The 21,153-nt window shown below is 48.5% G+C and overlaps 1 protein-coding gene across 1 annotated transcript in view; it reads right to left on the reverse strand.

Annotated features, from left to right (window-relative positions):
• Window positions 1–3,273: 3,273 nt before the first annotated feature.
• MAP1LC3A (microtubule associated protein 1 light chain 3 alpha) overlaps window positions 3,274–21,153 on the reverse strand; it is a 30,156-nt gene continuing 12,276 nt past the window's right edge. Inside the window, exons 3-5 of the mRNA XM_032769667.2 lie at window positions 20,644–20,699; window positions 6,188–6,294; window positions 3,274–4,420 (exon numbers count right to left, since the gene is read on the reverse strand). Of these exons, the coding sequence (XP_032625558.1) occupies window positions 4,258–4,420; window positions 6,188–6,294; window positions 20,644–20,699 (326 nt within the window). The 3' untranslated portion in view covers window positions 3,274–4,257. The remainder of the gene's footprint in view (window positions 4,421–6,187; window positions 6,295–20,643; window positions 20,700–21,153) is intronic.

Below are 21,153 nucleotides of genomic sequence, written 5' to 3' on the forward strand. Positions count from 1 at the left end.
TGTGAGTTTTGTTTCAAGTCTTGTCACCAATCATGCAACTAGTTGTGCCTCCTCACCCCAAAATGGCACAATTTTTTTTTTGGGGGGGGTCAGGGGAGGCAAATTTACTCAGCCACATAAAAAATTTTTTTTTACCCAGAGCATTTTACTCATGCATGGCTGATTATACTGGGCATGATGGTGGGTAACCAGCTTGCCCAACAAATAACATGCTTTGAGGGGTGGGTGCCTGAACTGATTAAGAATGGGGGGGCAGCCTTAAAAGGAATTTTTTTAGTAATGATGGACTGACTGGGGGCTACTGAGGCCTGAGTCTGGTGCTGGGCTGCCTGTAAATGCCCATGCTATGGCAGAGCGTGGCTGGGTGAGGTAATAGCTGATAATAGCTCAACTTTCAAGCTTACACAGCACACATCTTCTTCCCGTCACTGTGAGAGCGAACACTTGGCTCTGGCACCAACAGCAGCTGGGCCAATGAAAAGGGCCCTCAGCCCCGGCTCCCTCATACCTTGGGACCATGGCTGTGCAAACACACTATTGCAGGTGTAGGCGTAAGGCTGCAAGCTGCTGTAGCAACTTCGGATGAGTTTGATATGGCTCATAGACCAGTATAAATTGAAAAGTGGCTGAAAGACACTGAACAGCAGGCAGGGCCAGCCCCAGGATTTTTCCTTCTCTCAAGCCAAAAAAAAAAACAAAAAACAAAACAAAACAAAACAAAACAAAACAAAAAAAAAAGCCAGAGTGAGTGCTGCCCCCAATGTGCATTGAAAAGTGCAGCCCCCAAAGGGCCAGAATACCACCCCTTGAAAAGTGCTACCCCAAGCACATGTTTGGGCCTCTGGTGCCTAGAGCTGGCCCTGACAGCAGGGCACAAGCAGGCCAGTGGACCTATTAGTGGGGTGGGGAGAAGCAGGTGGGTATGAATGGCAGGGAATGGTATTAGGACCAGGGTTTGTTAACATCATCATTAATGATGTGGCAGCAGCATAAGCAGCAAGGTAATGAACCACCCAGCTGGACTGCAGAGGCCTCAACATGGCAGCGAGGAGAAATAGAACACAAGGGCACAAGAGACAACTATGATTCAGTTTGAGAAGCTGCAGATCCACGTGTGAAGGGAGAATAACCAGCGCTGTGAGACCTAGCCATGGGGGTCTGCCAGTAATGCCCACATGACACTGTACTGCAAGTTTGGGGATGGGGTTGCACAGGCAAAGTGGCCCACGCTGCAATGCTCTGCTCTGTCACGAGCCGCTGGGTCTCAGCAAGATGCAGGCTCAGCGCAGCAGCAATATTTTCAAGCGGCTGTGGCTGTGCCTTTTAAAAGACTATAGCAGGGTGAAGCAATGACTGCAGGGACAGCATCTACAAACATTAACAGTAGAATGGCAGGAGAGGAATTATTTAGGTTGATCTAAGCCAGGGCTTGAAAATGACAGGGTGGGGGGTTGTCAAATGGGTGAGGAACCACTCCCAGAGCAGTGGTGTAGGTAGCATTTAAGCTTCCAGTTTTAAGTGGCTAGCACACGTGGTTGTGAGGAAATCTTCTAAACTACAACCTCGATACAAGGCAGCTTCTCCTGCTCAGGGCTTCCCTTGACAGCACAATGCAATTGTAAGAGTCACCTCCTCACCCAGCCACTCTCTGCCACCATTCAGGACCCCATGTGAATGTTGCCAGGCCTGAGCAGTGAACTAGTGTTGAGATCCTTCTTTAAAATCTCAATTTTTAAGCCAGCCCGAGCCTCACATCTGTTCTTGCCTTCTGCTTTGGGCCTTTCTAACACACACCTTTTCCTCCCAAGCTTTTCTCCACTGTCACAAGGGCTAGAACCACTTTGATTTTCCATTGATATTCTCACATAATCACGTGACTTCTGGAGCTTTGGGACAAAATGCCACATAATGCAGAGGGGCAATGCTGTAGCTAGTAGTGAAAGGAACAAGACTCAGGTTGGTTTTACTCCGCCATTGCAATGGACGCTAAGAGCAGCATTTGGGACAGTCGTTAGTCACAGGGAAAGAGGACCAGAAATTAAAGGTTGGGGGAACAGCTCCAGTAAGCTAGTGTGATCCTCTCCACCCCGACTCCTCCTTAGAACAGCTCTGAAGGAAGCTCCTTCTCTGTTCCAGAAGCCAACACTGAGTAAGGCTTCAAATGTCCCAGACCCCCACTAGCCAGCAGCTTATATCAAAGTGACTGAATGGCACCAAGGGGAAGCATCTTCGGAGGAACTTCAGCCTCCCTGGGGATGGGAGATTCTTACCCCAGCTTCTCCCTGGCCCTTAGCTTCCCTATTGGCCTAGAGCAAGGAAGCACCTGGTAACTTTTCCAAGCACAGGCCTGGGAGTGGGATGAGTAGCAGGGGTGGGATGTTTTTTTTGTTTTTTTTTTTAAAAAGGGGGATAAGTTAGTCTCAGTATTAAGCAAGGCTTCTGAGCAGTGAGCTGCAGCATGACCTGAAACTGCCTCCCAAGGGAAGCAGTGCAAACCCCTCTCTAAAACTAGCATGTGACTGAGCACTAGAATATGAACATGGACCAATCCTGCCTGGGAGAAAAGTGGGGGATTCCAATGGCTTCCTCTTCTACCTTTTCTGGGTCCAACCTTCCTCTGGCACTACAGTAACTCCAGTGACTTCAGGGAGGTTACTTCCGCCTGAGACTAGTGGGAGAGAAGAATCAGGCCCCGTTGTTGTAGAGGAAGTCAGGCCACTAGCAGGCATCCTACATGAATCTGCCAGCAGCAAGCAGGGTTAAACAAGGTATGAGGTAGCAGGCAAGCAGCATCATTTCCCTCCCCCTCTGCACACAGGCCTTCTCTGGTCTCTGCAGATGCCAATGTAGCTTAATGGCTTAGTTCAAGAGGGCACTCTAGAGAACTGAGCACAGGAGAAACATGTAATCCCTAGTGTTTACAGAGCACTTTTCAGCAGCAGATGTCAGGGCACTTTACAAAGTAGGATCATTATTTCATTTTACATATGGGGAAACAGAGGCACAGGCCAGTGAAGTGACTGATCCAAGGTCATCGAGCAGGCCAGAGCCAGAAATAGAATCCAGGTCTCCTGAGTGCCAGTGCTGCATTCTATCTCCTAGGCAACACTGCCACCCTTGAGCACATGGGCTGGGGAAACTGCGACAGATCCTTGGTTAAACCCAAGTGCAGCTGGCATGGCTCGGCTATCACCATGGGCTTTGGCCCTTCCCTTTCCCACCTGCTGGGGGATGCTCACATGAATGAGATGGGAAAAGAACATTCCTGCAAGATGCAACTTGAATTCATATTTATTTGTATGTATATGTATATAGACTTTTATATCGCTTTAGCTGGGTGGGGTTTTTTCATATACATTTCTTTTGGTATAGTACATGAAAAAATGTAAATCAGTACATTCCTCAAGTAAAGGTCGCTGCCACAACGGGACCAAAACACCCCATGCAAGAGAGAGAGGGGGGAGGGGAGTTTTTATTTTTGTTGTTTTTTTTTTTTTTAAACAATTCCAAAGAAGAAAAACAAAGGAAATCAAAGGTTGAAAAGTTGCCAGAGAAGCAGTGCTCTATGTGTCAGAGCTGTATAAATTAGGCTAACTCCACTCTGCTGCATTTTAAAGTGCAAAGAAGCTCAGTTTATTTATCTACAGAATACAGGCAAATTATTCCCCTCCCACCCCCGGTTAAAAAATAAAAACCAATAACAAAATAAATCTAACAGATATACATTATCCACAGTCCTACAGACGCCTACACCTACTCGGTAGCACCAAGAATTTGATATGCATGTAAATAAAATCAATTAAAACTCAAGAGCAATGATTTTGTTTGTTGGCTTGTTGTTTTGCAGACTTCCTGCCCTTTATTAGATTTTCAGAGGACAAGACCCCTGCCCCCCCACCACTCTACAAGTCAAGGAGATGGCCGCCCCCTTTGACTCCCCATCACCAGCCCCCGCTGATTTGGCATTAGGCTAAAAACAAATACATACACACAGCTGAAGTCCCTGCTGAGGAGGTGGGGTAGGGAGGTGAGGGACTAGTGCTGTGCCTGGGGCAGGGGGATGGGGGAGGGGAGGCATTAGTCAAACACAGGGCACTAGCTTTGTCTGTGCCTTTACAGGGGTGACATCGATATGGGGGCGGGGGAGTCTGCACAGCTCCTGCGCCGTGAGCCTCTGGCCACGTCATCTTCCTGGGGTGAGGGGGTGGAGGCCGTGTGCAACAGTTTCAGTTTGTCTCCACGCGCTGCGCATCCGTCTCAGTAGCCGAAAGTCTCCTGCGAGGCATAGACCATGTAGAGGAAGCCGTCCTCGTCCTTCTCCTGCTCGTAGATCTCCGAGATGGGGGTGGAGACACTCACCATGCTGTGCTGGTTCACCAGCAGGAAGAAGGCCTGGGTAGGGTTCAGCTGCAGGCGGCGCCTGAGGGTGACAGAGGAGGGAGGGGTGGTTAGACCAAAACGAGGAACGGCAGGGAAGGCTGCGACTTCCCTGGAGAGCTGGAGGCCCCCAACTGTTCAACAAGGCCAGGCCTGAGCGCTCAGCCTCCCTTGGTGTGACCCAGAACTGCCCTCGTGGGAAGGGAGCCTTTGCCCACTAAGTTGGGCCCATTCCCCAGCCTGCCCAGCCAGGCTCACCTTCTACCAAGGCTCTTGCTCTGATACGTGGTCCTCCCCGTGCTTCTGGGGGGAAGGGCTGAGCCACTCTGGTGCTGGTGCAGGCCAAGCTCTCTCCAGGTTTGAGCCATCGCACTCAACCCCTTGGGTTCCCAGGGCTCCTGGTAATGTAGCACTTAGGGCAGAATTTGCTGTGAGGACGCTGAGCATCCCAGCACCCAGAAAGTCACCGTGATCCTGAAGCCTGAGCCGGAGCCCAGCCTCCTGGTACAACCAATTGGGACAAACAGGATGCCTCACGTCAGCCAGCCAATGGGAGATGCCAAATCACTGGTGCTAAGCCCCGACCCGCTCTGAAAGGAACCCCTCCCTTTCAGCCCAGTGGCTCAGGAACAGACCTGGCCCGTGGGAGAGGCCTGGTTCAAGAGAGGGCGGAAGGGATTTGAAGCGGGATCTGCCCTCTGGGCTATTGTGATGTGGGCTCCCTCAATCTCTCCATGGTGGATAATGAAAAGAATCATTGGAGCAAAGGAAGTGGATCCTGGGTCTCACGCTTCCCAGGAGAGGGCTCTAACCACCAGGCTACACAGTCGCTCTCATGCTCACTCTCTGTGGCCCAGTGCTGAAGCTGTTCCGCTGCGGATACAATCCCTGGGCCAGAGAGAGCAAGGCCGAGCTGGTGGTCAGAACACTCCCCGCCCACTAACATGGCACTTAGGCGCCCATGTCCTTTTGTGGCTCTAGCCTTTACTGCCTCCTGAAAGAGACTCCATCCCAGGCTGCTGCACCTGCTTCACTCCCACCCATTGCACCCCTGCCCCTGGGCAGCCCCTGAGGCTGGCAGCATCCTCACACGAAGCCTAGAGCCTCAGAGCTACGCTCATTGAATGGGCTTTCCAAGCAAGGCAGCATCAAGGGATCTGAGCACTGGAAGGGGAGCCAGTGACTCCCGAGCTCCAGTCCTGGCTCAAAAATCAACCCCCTCTGTGGCTGAGGCCTACCTCTCTGCTCCCACCTCCATTACCAAGGAGCCAACCCATGCCGCATCAATGCAGGGAATGCTGCAGAATAGGGCTCTCCCCTGCCCACGCTGCCCTCCCAAGAACCCCTCTCCTGCCAGCCACGAGAAGGACGACTATCACACTCTGGGCTGCAGCAGAGCACGGCCCCACAGAGAAATAGGTGACAGCAAAGGGCACAGAATTGGAGAGGACGAGGTGGCTTTGCTTCTAGCTCAGCTACTAGAAGGTCAGCACAGGCACCCACAGCAGGAGGGTGGGGATGGAGGGAGGACGCTGGCGCTTTAGTGTAGCCTGAGCCCATCGCAGCAGACACGTTGCTTCCTTCTGTAAGGCGATGGCTGCAAGGCCTGTGTTGCAAACCCCTCCCAGGCCCTGGAATCCATCCACCACTTGGTGACAGCCAGGCAGCTTGTCCTTTGCTCCCTAGCCCCACATTGGTGGCCAGTTCCCGTTGTCCCAACCCAGCATGGCTGCCCCACCCTGCACAGGTCACCTGGCTAGGGCAGGGCATGAGGGGTCATGGCACATTCGCTTTGGGCTGTTTCACTTACCGAATAATTTTCACCAATTCGCTCATATTGACATGGTCGGGGACTAGAAATTTGGTCTTATCCAGCACAGGCAGCTGCTTCTCCCCCTTGTATCTTTCAATGATGACCTAGTCAGAGAGAAATGGGCAGAGTCAGGCCCCACCTGCAGCTGCCAACAGGCCAGTATAACGGGTGCCACCACCTCTGTGAAGGCAAGTGCCTGCATTAACCCTCTGAAAGCCAGAGAAGAGTGGCAGCGCCTCCAGCAACAACAAAGGAGTCTTTCAGCAAGCTTCCCTCCTGAACATTTTATCACTGAGCCCCACAGTACTGAGAATCTCCCTCCAGCGCCCCTCTGGTTGAATGACTTACTTTAGATCAATACCAAAAAAGAACAAATGTAAAGTTGCCACGAGAGCACGTGGCGGGGCTCCCAGTTAAGTGTGTACTGGAATGAACAACCACCTGTCTGGTCTACAGGCGGTAGAGAGCTTGGAAATAAACGATATGCAGAAAAGGGGCACCAGGCCCAGAGCTGAACCCCACACACAGTTTAGAGACAGTTATTTTGTTTCTTTTGCTCTAAGCAGAAAGGGAACAGCAGGAAATACAACCTTAGCCCCCAACCACAGGCTCAACCTCTTCCTGCTCTGATCATCAATGCGCACAAGGCCTGTCCGCCCTCCAAGGTGCACTGGTTTAATTCCACACCTTTAGTTAAACCGGTGCAACTTTCATGTGTAGACAAGCCCCAAGAGTGCTAGTGCAGCACCTCCTCCCATACCATGACAACGGTCTTGTTGCTGACAGCGCACAGCTCCCAGGCACAGTCAGGAAAAGCAGACTGACACAGGCCATTCTGTACTCACTCCATCTCCAGGAGATTGTTTAGAGAAGGGAGGAGGAAGGAGGACAAGTGAAACAAAAGCACCCAGTGAAGTGACATGGACGGTACAAACGTTCTGATTACAGGAAGCAAAGAGGGTGCTGTGTCCACCCCAGAGGCAGCTACATTTCAGCTGTGGGTAAGGCTAGCAGCATGCAGAGTGCTCTGTGATCCTTTGGGATAACAGGGGTACGATTGCTATTTCACCACGTGCTACTGTGATAAACAGACGGACAGGGAAAACTGTCCACAACTTCACAAAGTTTATCTAGGCTGCTCTCCACGAGGGTTAATGTCCCAATAGCAGAAGGGTTACAACATGCAGGGGACTCGGCACTTGGGCAGGGGGTTACACAGAAGTCTGAGCTGCACAAGAGGAAAAATCAAATGATCCAACTCTTTACCCCTAGTCCCTGATAGAAGAATGAGGGGAACATTCAATAGGGAGAAGCAAAGGGCTTTAAAGTAACCAGACTGGAGGGCCCAGGAGTTGGGAAAAACGCCCGAGTGCAGCTTAGAATGAATTTGTTTCTATGACCGAGTCACAAACCTCTTCAGCCACACCAGGGACAAGAGAGATCACTGTGATGGCCCCGCTGAAGGGCAAGGGGGCCAGCAAAAGCAGGGCATCAGCAGAAACTGTAAGAACAGGCTCAGCCTGGTTAAGGCTGATCCATACAGGAAAGAGAGCAGCTGGGGAATGTAGTCAGTCCGTGAATGGAGCCTGCAGCCCGACAGTGCCTGTAAACAGATCTGACGTGGAAGCAAGAAGCGACACAAAGCAAGACCCAAAGCCAGGAGAAGCTGAACAATCCGCTGCGATGTTCCATTTGTTTTGTTGGTTTCGTTTTATTTTCCGCACTCTGTTTTGTTGACATTTGCGCCAGGAGAGGATGAGAGATCAGTGGTGATCTGCTGTAAGATGAGCCCAGCTCCACTGAAGCCAATGAAGCTATGCTGATCTACCACAGCCGAGGATCAAGTTCAAAGTCAAGTAAGAAAGCGGCTCCTCCCACTCATCCGCTGCAGGGAATTTCCTTTAATCTAGCTCCTCCTGCCCCATTCTCTTTCCCCCTCCCCCCTGCCCATGTGGGGTGTCTGGGAGGCTCCTATCTCCTCTGAAGTGCCTTCCTCACAACCAAGTGGTTCTTGCACATTTGGGCCTGGATACTATCCAGGATTCCAACTGTAGCATCGTGAGGAGGATCTCGGAGTGCACCTGTGCCCTCGCGTTACCATGGGAGAATGGAAGGAGCCAGGCCATCCTGCCCCTGAACTGAAAGTGAGAGACAGGAGAGAATTGGTCATTTCTTTTGAAGGGATAAACTACAATCCAATCGGCTGAGGCAGAATCATGGGGTCATTCATTGCTAGCTGTGTAGTAAACTGGTTTTACCTTGTCTCAATCAGCAGGACAGAGTTTGCGTGGATACTCTGTTACCTCCTCAAGAACAACTAACCACAATTAAAAAACATCCATTGTGAGGTGTACACAAATACATATACCAGCTGAGCTGGATCACACAATCCAGTTGCAGGGAATCTGTGGCATGGGGCAAGACCTGCCCACTGCATACAGAATATGCAATGGGCTGATTACCATCTACCATCGTGTTCAGACAAAAATCCTTCCCCTAAAGAGCACGCTGCAGCCCAGGCTGGGCTGGACTGAACTGGCTCTCAGGGCAACCAGCACTCGGCTCAAGGACGCTCCAGAGTTTCTGAAGAATCAGAGCCTCTGTTAGGCAAGATTTTAGCTCACAGAGCTGTGCAGGAACCCTCCCTAATGTGAAGCAACGCACTGCCATTTTCCCGACTCTGCAAATAGCCTGGAAAAACAGCTGCACACCAGACATGAGCTACTCCAGTTATACAAATGGTGTGTAGTTGATACAGAAAGCCACTAATGACTATTTACATGTCACCACACAGCTATTTCACTGACTGTTTTAGCAGAACATCCAGCTACTCTGGGCCTGAGGGCAGGGCCTGGGATTTAGGCAGAGATCAAGTATTACCCCGTTATTTTCTGGTCTGATCCCCACTATCTGTTTCCTGACTCTCCGATGAGGTTACTTTGTTTTGCACACCCCAGAGGGACATTCGCAGTCCCTCCATGGGAGCAGAGTGAGCATCACACCTGGCAGAGCCGTGGTGACAATCAGATCAGGTAGTATGGAATGGACAGGTGAGCACCAGAGTTCAGCAGCCTGCAGTCAGCAGGCAGGAAGAGCACAGGTATGATATTACAGCACGGAGCTGGAAGAGGCTTGGGGCAGAGGGAAAACTGACCAAAGGCCCCAACCTGTATCGCTTCCCTTAGAGCCTTTAACTCCCTACTGACCAGGGCATCTCCCACATCCCAATAGGGAAAACCAAGAAAAATGGCGTGGAGCAACCAAACTTTGCATTGAGCATCCCATCAGAAACACCTCCCCGCGCCAAAGTGGGGATTTTAGCTTACCCTCTATCAAGGCAGACAGTAGGATCTAAGACTAGCCACCTGTAGGGTACCTGCCCGCTTTCAGATGACACCAGCCTCAACTGCCGGGCAGCGGGAAGAGAACAGAGTAGGGATGCAGTACCAAGAAGAGGAGCGGGGGTTGTGCCTGGCTTGAGATGCAGGTGATCAGCGATGTTCAGAGAGCACTAGGAAATGGGCAGCAGGGAGTTGCTCTGTCCAGCACTTTATTTAGGACCAGGGCCCAATGCTGCTGAAACCCAGAAGGGCAAGTCACAGTTTCTGACCCTGCAAGGGCCGCAATACAAGAGCATCCCAGGCACAGAATCTCTGCAATAGTCTCCTCTGAAAGAGCCATCTGGACTCTTTCCCTTCTGGTCAGGTTCCAGTATTTCCATCCACAAACTGGAAGTGGGCCACTGGATTCCAACTAGTCAGCAAATGGCAGCACAGATGAGAGTGTCTGAGGTGGAGAAGGGCAGGATGGAAAGCTGGAAGTAGCTTAGGCAGCCAGGAGAGGCAGGAATTTCTCTCAGTGGTCTGAGAGTAGACGGTGTATACAAGTGACCCTTCCCTTCTGCTGCCCCAGCCTAGCACCACCTCCCAAGGCCAGAAGATGCAGAGGCCATCATGAGTCTTTGATACTTGTTGACGTTGCAACAATTCCCAAATTCTGCTTCAGCACAGGGGGCTCACTGGCTGCCTTCTTGAGGTTCCCTCCCACCTTTCAGTGCTAAGACCATGCAGGATGTTTATTAAAAAGAAGGAAAGTATTTGGAAGGTCATGCTGATATTTTCATGGATCCTCTTCGCAGCAGCCAGCAACTAGCGTCAGGGTACTTCGCTGTTAGTATCCACCGATCTCCCTCCACCCTGCCATGCTATAAACCTTAATTTCAGCTGAGAGATTTATAAGAAAGCTGCTTCCTCTAAAGCAGAGGTCTCAAACTCAAGTGACCACAAGGGCCACATGAGGTCTAGTGCACTGGCCTGAGGGCCGCATCACTGACACCCGCCCTCGTTGCTGCGGCCCCGCCCCCCACTCCACCTCTTCAAGGAGGCCCTGCCCTGCCTCTTCCCACCACCTTCCCCGAAGTCCCCACCCCAACCCTGCCCTTCCCTGTCACCAGAGGGTGCAGGAGGGGTGCAGGATGTGGCAGGGGCTCAGGTCAGGGAGTTGGTGTGTGGGGTGCAAGAGGGGTGAGGGGCGCAGCAGGGAGTACAGGAGGAGTGCGGGGTGCGGCAGGGGGCTCAGGGCAGGGAGTTGGGGGGCAGGGGGTGTGGGGTGCAGCAGGGGGCTCAGGGAAGGGAGTACAGGAGGGGTGCGAGCTCCGGCCCGGCGTCATTTACCTAGAGCGGCTCCGGGGTGGCAGCAGCGTGCATCAGGGCCAGAGCAGGCTCCAGGCTCTAAGCCGCTCCAGGAAGCGGCAGGAACCACGGCCCCTGGGGGAACAGGGGTGGGCATAGAGCTCCACTGCTGCTCCTCCAGATACCTCCCACGAAGCTCCCATTGGCTGCGGTTCCCTTGAAACGAGGCAACGCAGGAGCCCTCTGCCTTTTCCACCCCCACCCCCCGTCCTGAAGGGAGGTGCTGCCAGCTGCTTAAGGGAGCACCACAGGGCGCAATCCCACGACCAAATAGTTTGCCCATCACTGGCCTGGAGGTAGACAGAGGGGCGAGGGAGCTTGGAGGGTCGCATAGAAGAGCCCCACGAGCCACGTATTTGAGACCTCTGCTCTAAAGCATCAGACTCTAGATAGAGATTTTTTAATTAAAAAAAAAAGTACAGATTCTTCAAAAATTCGTCATTTATTCTTCCTCTTTAAAATAATTCAACTAAAGAACCAGCTTCATTTTACTGACAGAATAAAAGTAAGATGAATTTGTCTCCTCCTCTGCACCTTGCAGCCTCAGGCCTCCGCTCCTCTCTCCACTTACAAACAGGAAGCCTCACACAGTGATCTTTTATGGCAGATGATTTGGGAAGGAGAGGGGAATATTTGCATATTAGATTATGAAACTGAACGTGCATTTCACACATCTCAATACCCCAATTCTCAGTATGGATTCTCACATGTTCAACATTTGTGCTAGAGGAATAAAAATGCAGCAGCACAGCTGGATCCCCAAGCCCCAAAGGAGAGGCACAGAGGGAACGTGAAAATGGGGCACATTAGGGAAAACAAAACAAAACAAAAAAAGTTATAAACCAAGAGGCATCTTTCTGTCTAGGCACAAAAATGTTATAGTGTCAAAATCTTTCTTGTAAAAGGTGCAGACAGGTGTCAGGATCACCCTGCTCTTCTCACCTTGCTAAATGGATGAGGTGGTCTTGGCCAGGCCCAGCTAGATGGGGCCTGGAGGGAGAGGAGGGAGCTACAAAGGTCACATTATGCAAGAGGTCGAGAGCCTCTGCTCCACCAACACTCAGCTGAACAGGACATGTGCAGGACACTGCTCCCTGTTCTCAATAAAACTGGCTAGTCTCAAATTCATTATGACACCATAATACTATAAACATGCTGGTAACATCTACCTAGCATCCCGGCCAGCCAGCCCTCCTCCCATCCCCACAGCAAGTCAACTGGAGCTTTACCACCACCTTCCACTAAGACACACACTGGGTGGGCTGAGCTTGCATCTGAACAACAGAGACAACAAGGGAGATTTTCAGAGGAAGTTGCATGCCCAACTGCCCTCTGTGCCTTTGATCCCCAGATCAGTGTGTCCAGGGGAGTGAAGTTATAGGTCACAAGACAATAGCTAACCACTCACCAGGCATGTCACAGGCTCTAACCTCCTACATGGGTCCTGGGACCAGTAATCCATTTCCACTTTCATCACAGACCCTGTCCGTGCTGGACAGAGGGGCAGAACTATGGTGCTGGACAGAATGCTGCATCTAGCAGACGACTGCTCCATTCCAAGGTCTGACGACAGCACTGCCCCTTACATGAGACAGGTCTGGGGTCCCCTTGAGGTTGCAAGATTGTCACAGAAAGTCAGCCCATCACACAAACTAACAGAGGGTTTTGGGAGGATCTTGGAATTGCAAAGGAAGGGGGATCTCTAAAGAAGAGTCCCTTTCTCATGGCTGCTCCTGCTCCCTCCCTTCCCTTCCAGCTGTACTTCACTTTGACAGTCAAGTTCTTTAGCTGCAGGGAAGACGCGATTAGAAGGTGGCAGCCAAAATAAGAGGACCTGCCATGTATAGATGCTGCTCTGGTTACTGTCTGGGATTCAAATAGATGCAAACAGCAGCAGATCCTGCAGGCACAGTTAATTCATACGCTAGGACTACAGACCGGAGAACAATAGCACAACTCTGCACTCTCTAGGGCCTGCACTACCTTCCTTTAGGGACATGGTACATTCATCTGTCTGGGGCTTGTTTCTCAACCATGTCTAATGGGAATGGAGGCAGACGTCTCTAATTATCAGCCACTGCATCCGATAGAGACTGGCATCTCAATTACAACAGCACTAGCATGATGAAGATGCCTGGCTGTTGGGGCAGCAGCTGGTTAGTGCCTCCAGCATATGGTCTGTCGTTTTACATGACAAGCAACAACTTCTAGGGATTTTGTTTCAAGGACTCAGCTAACATTTGAATAAGCAGACTAAGGGGTCGCAAGGCCAGGTGGTTTGGAGGCGACTGGAACGTGCCTTATTCAGCTATGGATGGAATTATAAAACCAAAGATTACACCCTAAAAGGACCACAAAAGACACAGAAGTGCCTCCCTCCTCTTTCTGCATGTTGCTCATCATCTTAGATTTCAAGCGACTGTGTCTACTCTGTAGAGTGCCTAGCACACAGCAGCCCAGATCCTGATCAAGGCATCTGGGTGTTACCTTAGGAATAATGGAAATGTAGCGCAGGTGAAAGGCCCTGAAAAGAGCCCTGAGCCAACACTACAAACAGCACATGCAGCCTCACACCTCCTCGCCCTGGTTTTGGAGGGACAGGCTACGGGGGGTGAGAGGAGATATTGCCATCTTCATAGAAGCACAGAACTGGAAGGGACCTCAAGAGGTCATCTAGTCTAGTCCCCTGCACTCATATCAGGACCATCCATGACAGATGTTTGTGGAATTCTCATCATTGGAGATTTTTAAGAGCAGGTTAGACAACCTCCCCAGGCAATTTATATACAGTGCTTAACCACCCTGACAGTTAGGAAGTTTTTCCTAATGTCCAACCTAAACCTCCCTTGCTGCAATTTAAGTCCATTGCTTCTTGTCCTATCCTCAGAGGTTAAGAATAATAATTTTTCTCCCTCTTCGTGACAACCTTTTATGTATTTGAAAACTGTTACATCCCCTCTTAGTGTTTTCTTTCCCAGACTAAACAAACCCAATTTTTTCATGGCCTATCTAATCCTTGGCCTCTCTGTTCTAAAGGTGGCTTGTCCCAGCCCACTCTGTACTGAAGAGGGGTCGATGTCCTATTTCACTCTACTCCAGTTCAGATACTCCCCTCATTCCCCTAGTAGTCTCTGAGCTCCCCTCAGAAGCACATGAATACATTGTATGAAGTCAGTGCATTATGCAGGGCATACACATCACATTCCTTTGGGAGGCAGATTTCCTACTGTAGTCACAGACCTGCATGCTGGGCGGAATACAGCAGCTCACTCAAAGTATTTTAAGCCCCACAAGCCTCTTGTGAACATGTCTGGAATCTGGAGTGGCTGCCTAAGGAGCATGGACTCAGACCCAAGGAAAGAGTCTATGAAGAAAGACAATGAATTGGGGCAGAGGGAGAGTAGCTTGGCCAACTCAGTGGAAGCCATCTACTGCTCAAGTGGAACAGAAAAACAAGCCTGTTGTATTCCAAGGAAGTCACAACCTCAAAGGTCAAGTACCAGGTTCACTGCAGTGCAACAGGACTCAGTACAAGGAATCATCACTTAATGGTCCCAAACACTACCTTACAATAGAGTTAATGCAGTATTATCGATACAGGCCTACATTTTCAGAGTCCTCTTCCAACGTTGCTGGAGCAATTTTGTATCCACAATTAAATGCAGGTGAAAAATTGCGATTAACTGGGCCCACAATCACTCCCATTTAGAAACCTGACTATGTAACTGCATCTGCATCTACTTGCAAGCACACAAGAAGCATGTGCAATAGCAGAAGGGCTGAGGCCTAGTTAAATATCATGCTCAATGTGAACAGGATCTCTGTCTTACACCTGAACTGGCACTTCCCAATGAAAGCACTGCCTAACACCAAACTGGGGCAGGAGCCCAATAGGATGGTAGCCACTCAGAAATCCAGGCTTTCCTTGGGTTTCCTATCTAAACAGCAATCTTACTATGCTTTGCTTTTGAGATGTGACAAGATCACAGCCCAGAGTGACGTGACTATGGGCATTAAAAAGGCTTGAACAATTGGTGTTAAGCACCCCTCAAAAACAAAAATGACAAGAGCAACTTTTAGCTTTGCTAGTCATCTCCCTGCATACTGCACTAACAGCCGTGCAGATAAAAGATTAATGGTGAAAGGGCAGTACTTCATTAAAATGCATTAACGCTTCTTTGGAGTTCACGAGCCACAAGGGCTCTCTGTGCAGTTTCTGAGAAAGTAGCATGTGACCAGCTCACATTTCTCTGGAAACAGCAGGAAAAATATTCTATCCCATTAGCACCCCACACTATGCCATAAATCAGCTACTAGAACCCAGCTGTGCACAGGGGAGCTGGAGGGAGGGGAGATGGACTCACTTCAACCACCATGGATGACCTTCATGCCATGACTCCATGAGACTGCAGGGAATTTACACAAGAGAATTCCATGTGGTCATATGTTTGGAAGCCAGCGACCATGGCCAGTTCAGCAAGGAGTGATGGCGCTGGGTGTATGGAAAACCATAAAGAAAGGAAAGACGGGGATAAGTGAGCAGCCTGATGTGGAAAACATTGGAGGGGACCAGAGGAAGGAGATTCTACCCAACCAGTGGAAGTGCTGAAGGATGTTTTGGGTTGGTAGTAGAGTTTGGACAGATAAGCAGCCTGCCAGCACAGTCAGAGATGGAACTGTGGCTCAGCCATGAAGAGGTGCATGGTTGCAGAGTTTTCTTCTCAGTCTCACAAGATAAGCATGATTCAACCTTATCAGAATTTGGATGAGAGCCCAAAGAAAAGCAGCTGCAGGAAATGGGTTTGGTGACTCAGGAGAGGGCACTCTTCTCCAGAGGTCTGAGGAACTAGTGCTCCAGCATGGATTGAGAGAGCCTTGTACTGCTGATACCAGCTCCTGGATGAGAAAAGTTGACGTCCTGACAACTTATTGCCCAGAAAGATCCCCTAGTACCTTTCAAGTGTAAGAGTACTAACCTTGTCTTGCCAAGTTTTGTTTAGTGAATTAAATTCCAGCCAGCAGTTTCGATAGGACACTTCATCCACAGATTATAAAGCCAGAAGAGATGGCTGTGTTTGAACTGTTGTATATCACAGGGCTCCCTGAATTGATTCCAGTCTAACTAGAGCAAAACAGCCAATCTGATTTTAAAATTGCCAGAGAATCCATAACAGCACTGTTCCAGGGGTTAACTGCACTCTTAGGAACGGCTGAGTAGCACTGATGCACACTGTTTAAAGGTCATTGTATTCCATACTGAAGGAGGATATTTCAGCAGCTAGATGAGATTCCCAGGACTGAAAGATACAAAATACTTTTGTACTCTGCATTTTCTAGGCAGGTCTGATAAGGAGTGGTCAGGCAGTCAAGCGGGATTGCCAATTTAGGATTTATTTTCAGTTTGTTAAGTATGCCAACTGCATTTCTGAGAAGAATTCTATTGCTTTATTCATAAATCCTTTACATTCACATAGTTAGCATCTTTCATCGTGGACCTGCAGACTGCTTTGGGGAGGACCAAGACAGACACTGGCACACAGCTTAAGAGTGAGGGGAAAGGAAAATATTGCATAAAAGACCCTGAGCATGTGTGCCTGTTGGGGAGACATTGATCACTGTGAGCGGCGGGGCTGGCCAACAAGCGAGAGGGACTCTCACTTGCTAATGCGGCTCGCCGGCCATGGAGGGGGATAGGTCTCTTTATTATGCACAAGGAATGCTCTGTCCCTGAGGCAGAAATGTAGCAGCCTGCCTCCCTAGTGACATGTCTGTTACTTCTTGAGAATCAAAAACACACTGAAATATTAGTGTCATGTTACTGAAAATTGTTTATTTTTAAATTAAAGAAAGTTGTTTTGTAAAATAAACCTCACATTTTGTTAATGTTGTTGTAGATGGTTCACTGATCTCATCCCCTGAGGCAGAAATGTGGCAGCCTGCTGCACAGTAACACTGAGCTTGTCTACACTGGCAATAGTGTTAATGTTCCTATTGTTAGTTAACTGTTCCCATTCTCAGTCAATTCCCCCAGGAGCATAAAACCTGTAAAAGTTTTAAGGCCCCTACATTGCCAGAATGATGTAAAGCCTTATAAGTGACAGTAAGGGAATCAGCTAGGAATATATGTGCTCTCTCACTTTTTTCCTGTGCCAAAGTGGCACAATGGGGTTAGCTTACAGCTCAGGATTTACTTTACTTACCCATTTAAAAAAAAAAAAAAAACAACCACCCGAGGGCAAATAAAACATTTACCAAGCAGTTAATAAAATGTCAGGACAATCAGAACTAAGCACTTCCCAAAGTACTCAGCCAGGTCCAGGACAATTATTAGCAAAACTGTACAACTTTCATGTTTGAAAGTCTGAGCAATTGAAAGTGCCATTCTATTTTTTGGTTTTTTTGTTTGTTTGTTTTGGGGGGGGGGGCGTTGTTTCATGTTCTGTAATATAATCCTAGATTTTCATTTAAACTACAACTGGAATGCAGGGTATTAGTTACCAAGTATTTGTAACTTTACTTTCATGTATTTAGGAAATGTTGAATAGTTAATGACTTTTTTCTGTATTGTACTTTAAATAACTTACCAAAACAATTGAAACTGGTGTGATTATATTGAATTATTTTGACAAATAAATTTTGCAGTATTTTGCATTTTTTATTTTTTTGGTGCAGAATCCCCCTCAGGAGTATTACCACAAATCATCTCCTTCAGGTGCTGTTAAAAAGCAAGAGGAAATACCGAGATGACCTCACCAGAGAAATCTCAGAGTGGGAATTAGAGAAGGATAGCAACCATCAGATAGTGAGAAAAAAAAAAAAAAAAAAAAAAAAAAAAAATCACACCAGCTTAACTACTTAAGCAAGAGGGATGTGGTTCAAAGCAGTCATGGGAAGAGATACGAGAATTTCCCAGGGTAGCGGATCTGATCCTCCTTGCTCATCTCAAATGCCTCTCTGGGGAAGCAGACCATTTCGTAAAAAGTGCTCTCCGCTTGTGACAAGGGTCCTAGCCAGACCTCGGACTGAATGTGGATGGGAGGGAGAAGGAAGGGAGGACCCATTCACCCTGCCTGTTCACTCACTGTCCCAAGGTTTCTTCTACAAGGGCTAAACACAACACAGAAACCTACAAGCACTTCATTAGATAGGGTAAATCGGAACCACCTGACATGTGTTATCTAGCTTTAGTTTTGGTTAGACCTTCAGGAGCAATGCTAATACAAACCTAACTCTCCTCTTCACAGAGGATCATGTTGTTAACTCTTTCCATCATCAAAAAAAGTTTTGCTGAGGAAAATATACTTCTATTTCCTGCTGTGTGAAGCAACTCCAGCCCACTTGAAACCGAAACCCTCATTTCAGCTGAAGACTCCAGGTGCTAGTGTAATACCAGTAAGTTACAACATGGTGGGTGACAGGACTTTGCTCAGCTCCCAAAGCATCCTATGTTTAACTGTATAGATGGATTTTTCACTCAATGCGAGAGCACAAGATTGGCAATTAAGGTTTCCCAGACTCTATTCCTGGCTCTGCCACTGCCAGTTTGTGGCCTTGGGCAAATCACATAACCTCTCTACACATCAGCCTCATTACACTTAAAAACAGATATTTACCTATTTGTAGGATGGAAAATTAGTATTTGTGAAGTGCTTTGACTTGGAGATTCTTGAGCATGCCACACAGACAAGCTAAGTACAATTCCTTTATTAATATGGGGTGAAATTGCACATGGCGGCAGGCATGGTGTACACAGAGCAAGAAACAGCTCCTGCCTTAAAGGGCTTACCATGCAAGTAGACAAGACAAACAACGTGTGGGAGGAGGGAAGCAGTAGCATCCCCAATAGAAACAGCGATTCAGTGACTTTGCCCAAGGTCACGTAGGGAGTCTGAGCTGGGAACTGAACTCAGATGAGACGGAACCACAAGCCTGAAGCCATCCAAAGACAGGTGCCAACCAGACAAGAAGCAGATCCTGTACTTTCATGTGGCACATGCTCCAGCATCATGAATGCCAATTCAAGTCAGTGCTGGGCCTGTTTTAGTGGAGTTCAAACAGCAAGTAGCTCCTGAGCAGAGAATATTCCTCCCTACTGATGGACACGTCCACTGCGGTGCTAGAACAAGCTCAGACAGGCCAGAGAGAAAAGGAAGTTAGGGACTGAGAACGCACATGAACCCTTCAATTGTTGACAATATCCTAAGAAACATGCGGGAAGCCAGGACATAATCCAACAGGGACAAATCTAGACAGTTAAAAAGCAGAAGCAGCTCTTGAACACCTTCTGGTGTGTCAACAGCAAGGCCTTTGGCCAGCACTTCACTTCGATACCATTCAATCCTGGGTGTCACCTGTACGTTCTATTAGGCCATGTTATGTCCAATTAAACAATTGACGGGGGGCAGAGGATGCAAAGAATCATCCAGACCAAAACTCATTTAAATAGAAGATTCTCTCCCCCTGTCCTCAGCTGATCAGGCTGAAAAGAGAGGACATCAAATTACCCAGGACAAGTTAAAGGGTCAGCAGGGCATTTTAAAGTCTTGTTCTCAGGCAGGGATGCCAATTAGGTAGTTTGTAGATCTGATCAGCTGTCTGACCTTTAGTAAGGCTGGTGCAGGAAGCAGAAACAGTAATGGCCATTGCTTTGTTCTGTTCACAATGAGGTTGTCATAAACAGATAGTTATGCGTTAATGTCTCTTTTACCTGTAAAGGGTTAAGCAGCTCAGTAAACCTGGCTGACATCTGACCAGAGGATCAATCGGGGACAAGATACTTTCAAATCTTGGTGGAGGGAAGTCTGTTTGTGCTTTTTGTTTTGTTCGTTGTTCGCTCTTGGGGCTAAGAGGGACCAGAAGTGCACCCCAGGTTTCTCCAATCTTTCTGAAACAGTCTCTCATGTTCAAAATAGTAAGTATTAGTTAGAAAAGGCAGATTAGTCTTATGTTTGTTTTCTTAACTTGTGAATGTGTCTTTTGCTGAAGGATTTTAACCTCTGTTTGCTGTAACTTGAATTTCAAGCTGGGGGGGGCGGGGGGGAGTCCCTCTAGTCTATATGAGCTGAATACCCTGTAAACATTTTCCATCCTGATTTTACAGAGATAGCTTTTAATTAAAGAAAGAAAAAAATAAAAATTGTCTTTAAGAACCTAATTAATTTTTTTCCTTGTTTAAGACCCAAGGGAATTGGGTCTGAACTCACCAGGGATTGGTGGGGAAAAAGGAGGCGGGGGGAGGAAGGTTAATTCCTCTCTATTTTAAAATCCAAGAAGTTTGAATCAGTGTAGCCTCTCAGGGTAACCCAGGGAGGGGAAAGTCTGAGAGAGGGAAAGGGGGGGGGATGGTTTATTTCTCCTGGTTTTAAGACCCAAGAGGTTTGGGTCTTGGGTTCCCCAAAGAAGGTTTTGGGGGAACAGAAAGTGTGCCAAACACTATATTTTGGCTGGTGGCAGCGCTATCAAATTTAAGCTAGGAATTAAGCTTAGAAGGGTCCATGCAGGTCCCCACTTTTGAACGCTAAAAGTTCAAACTGGGGAAAAATACCTTAACAGAGGTTCTCTAGCACTGAGCAGCTCATGTACACAAAAGAGACTGGGGAGAAGAGTCCTTTGAACAGTTTAGCGTTGGCTTGGGGGCAGTAGCATTATAACCTTAGCTACTGACTACAGGGGCTCTGCCCTATACAGCACTTTCTAAGAGACAGCTCTGCTCAGTCAAAATAATTGAACAGCACACACACAAGGAGGAGGTCTGGCACTTACCGGGATTTTGCTTGGATGCTGCTCTCGGATCTGCTGCACCTCTTTCGAACGATCCACTGGGAAGGAAAGAGAACAAAGCTTTGAGAAGGAGTCCGAACCAGTGCAGTTGGGCGTTTCAGACCAAAACAAAGCAATATCCATTCGAAAGAGAGGGACGTGTTGCAGATAGAAGCAGAAATGGAAGCAATATTTATCAATACAGGGGTCAAACATGCAGACCCATAAGACAGGCAGACACGCTCCAAATGTACAGAAGACCACTTAGCACTTCCACAGCCCTTTATAGCTCCAAAATTTTCTACAACACTGACCACCGCTGAGAGGTGAGGATGCATTATCCCACTGCATAAAATGAGGAGACACCCCTAGGTGAAGTGATTTAAGACACACCACAAGGCACTCTGATTTTCAGGAGGAGTATAAGTCAGGCTCCTAAGTCCACACCTAGCCACCAGCCTGATTTCCAAGAGTACTGAGCACCCAACACCTCTCCCTTGATCTTAACAGAGC

This window comes from Chelonoidis abingdonii, chromosome 14 (genome assembly GCF_003597395.2).
Source record: "Chelonoidis abingdonii isolate Lonesome George chromosome 14, CheloAbing_2.0, whole genome shotgun sequence".
NCBI classification, from domain to species: Eukaryota; Metazoa; Chordata; order Testudines; family Testudinidae; genus Chelonoidis; species Chelonoidis abingdonii.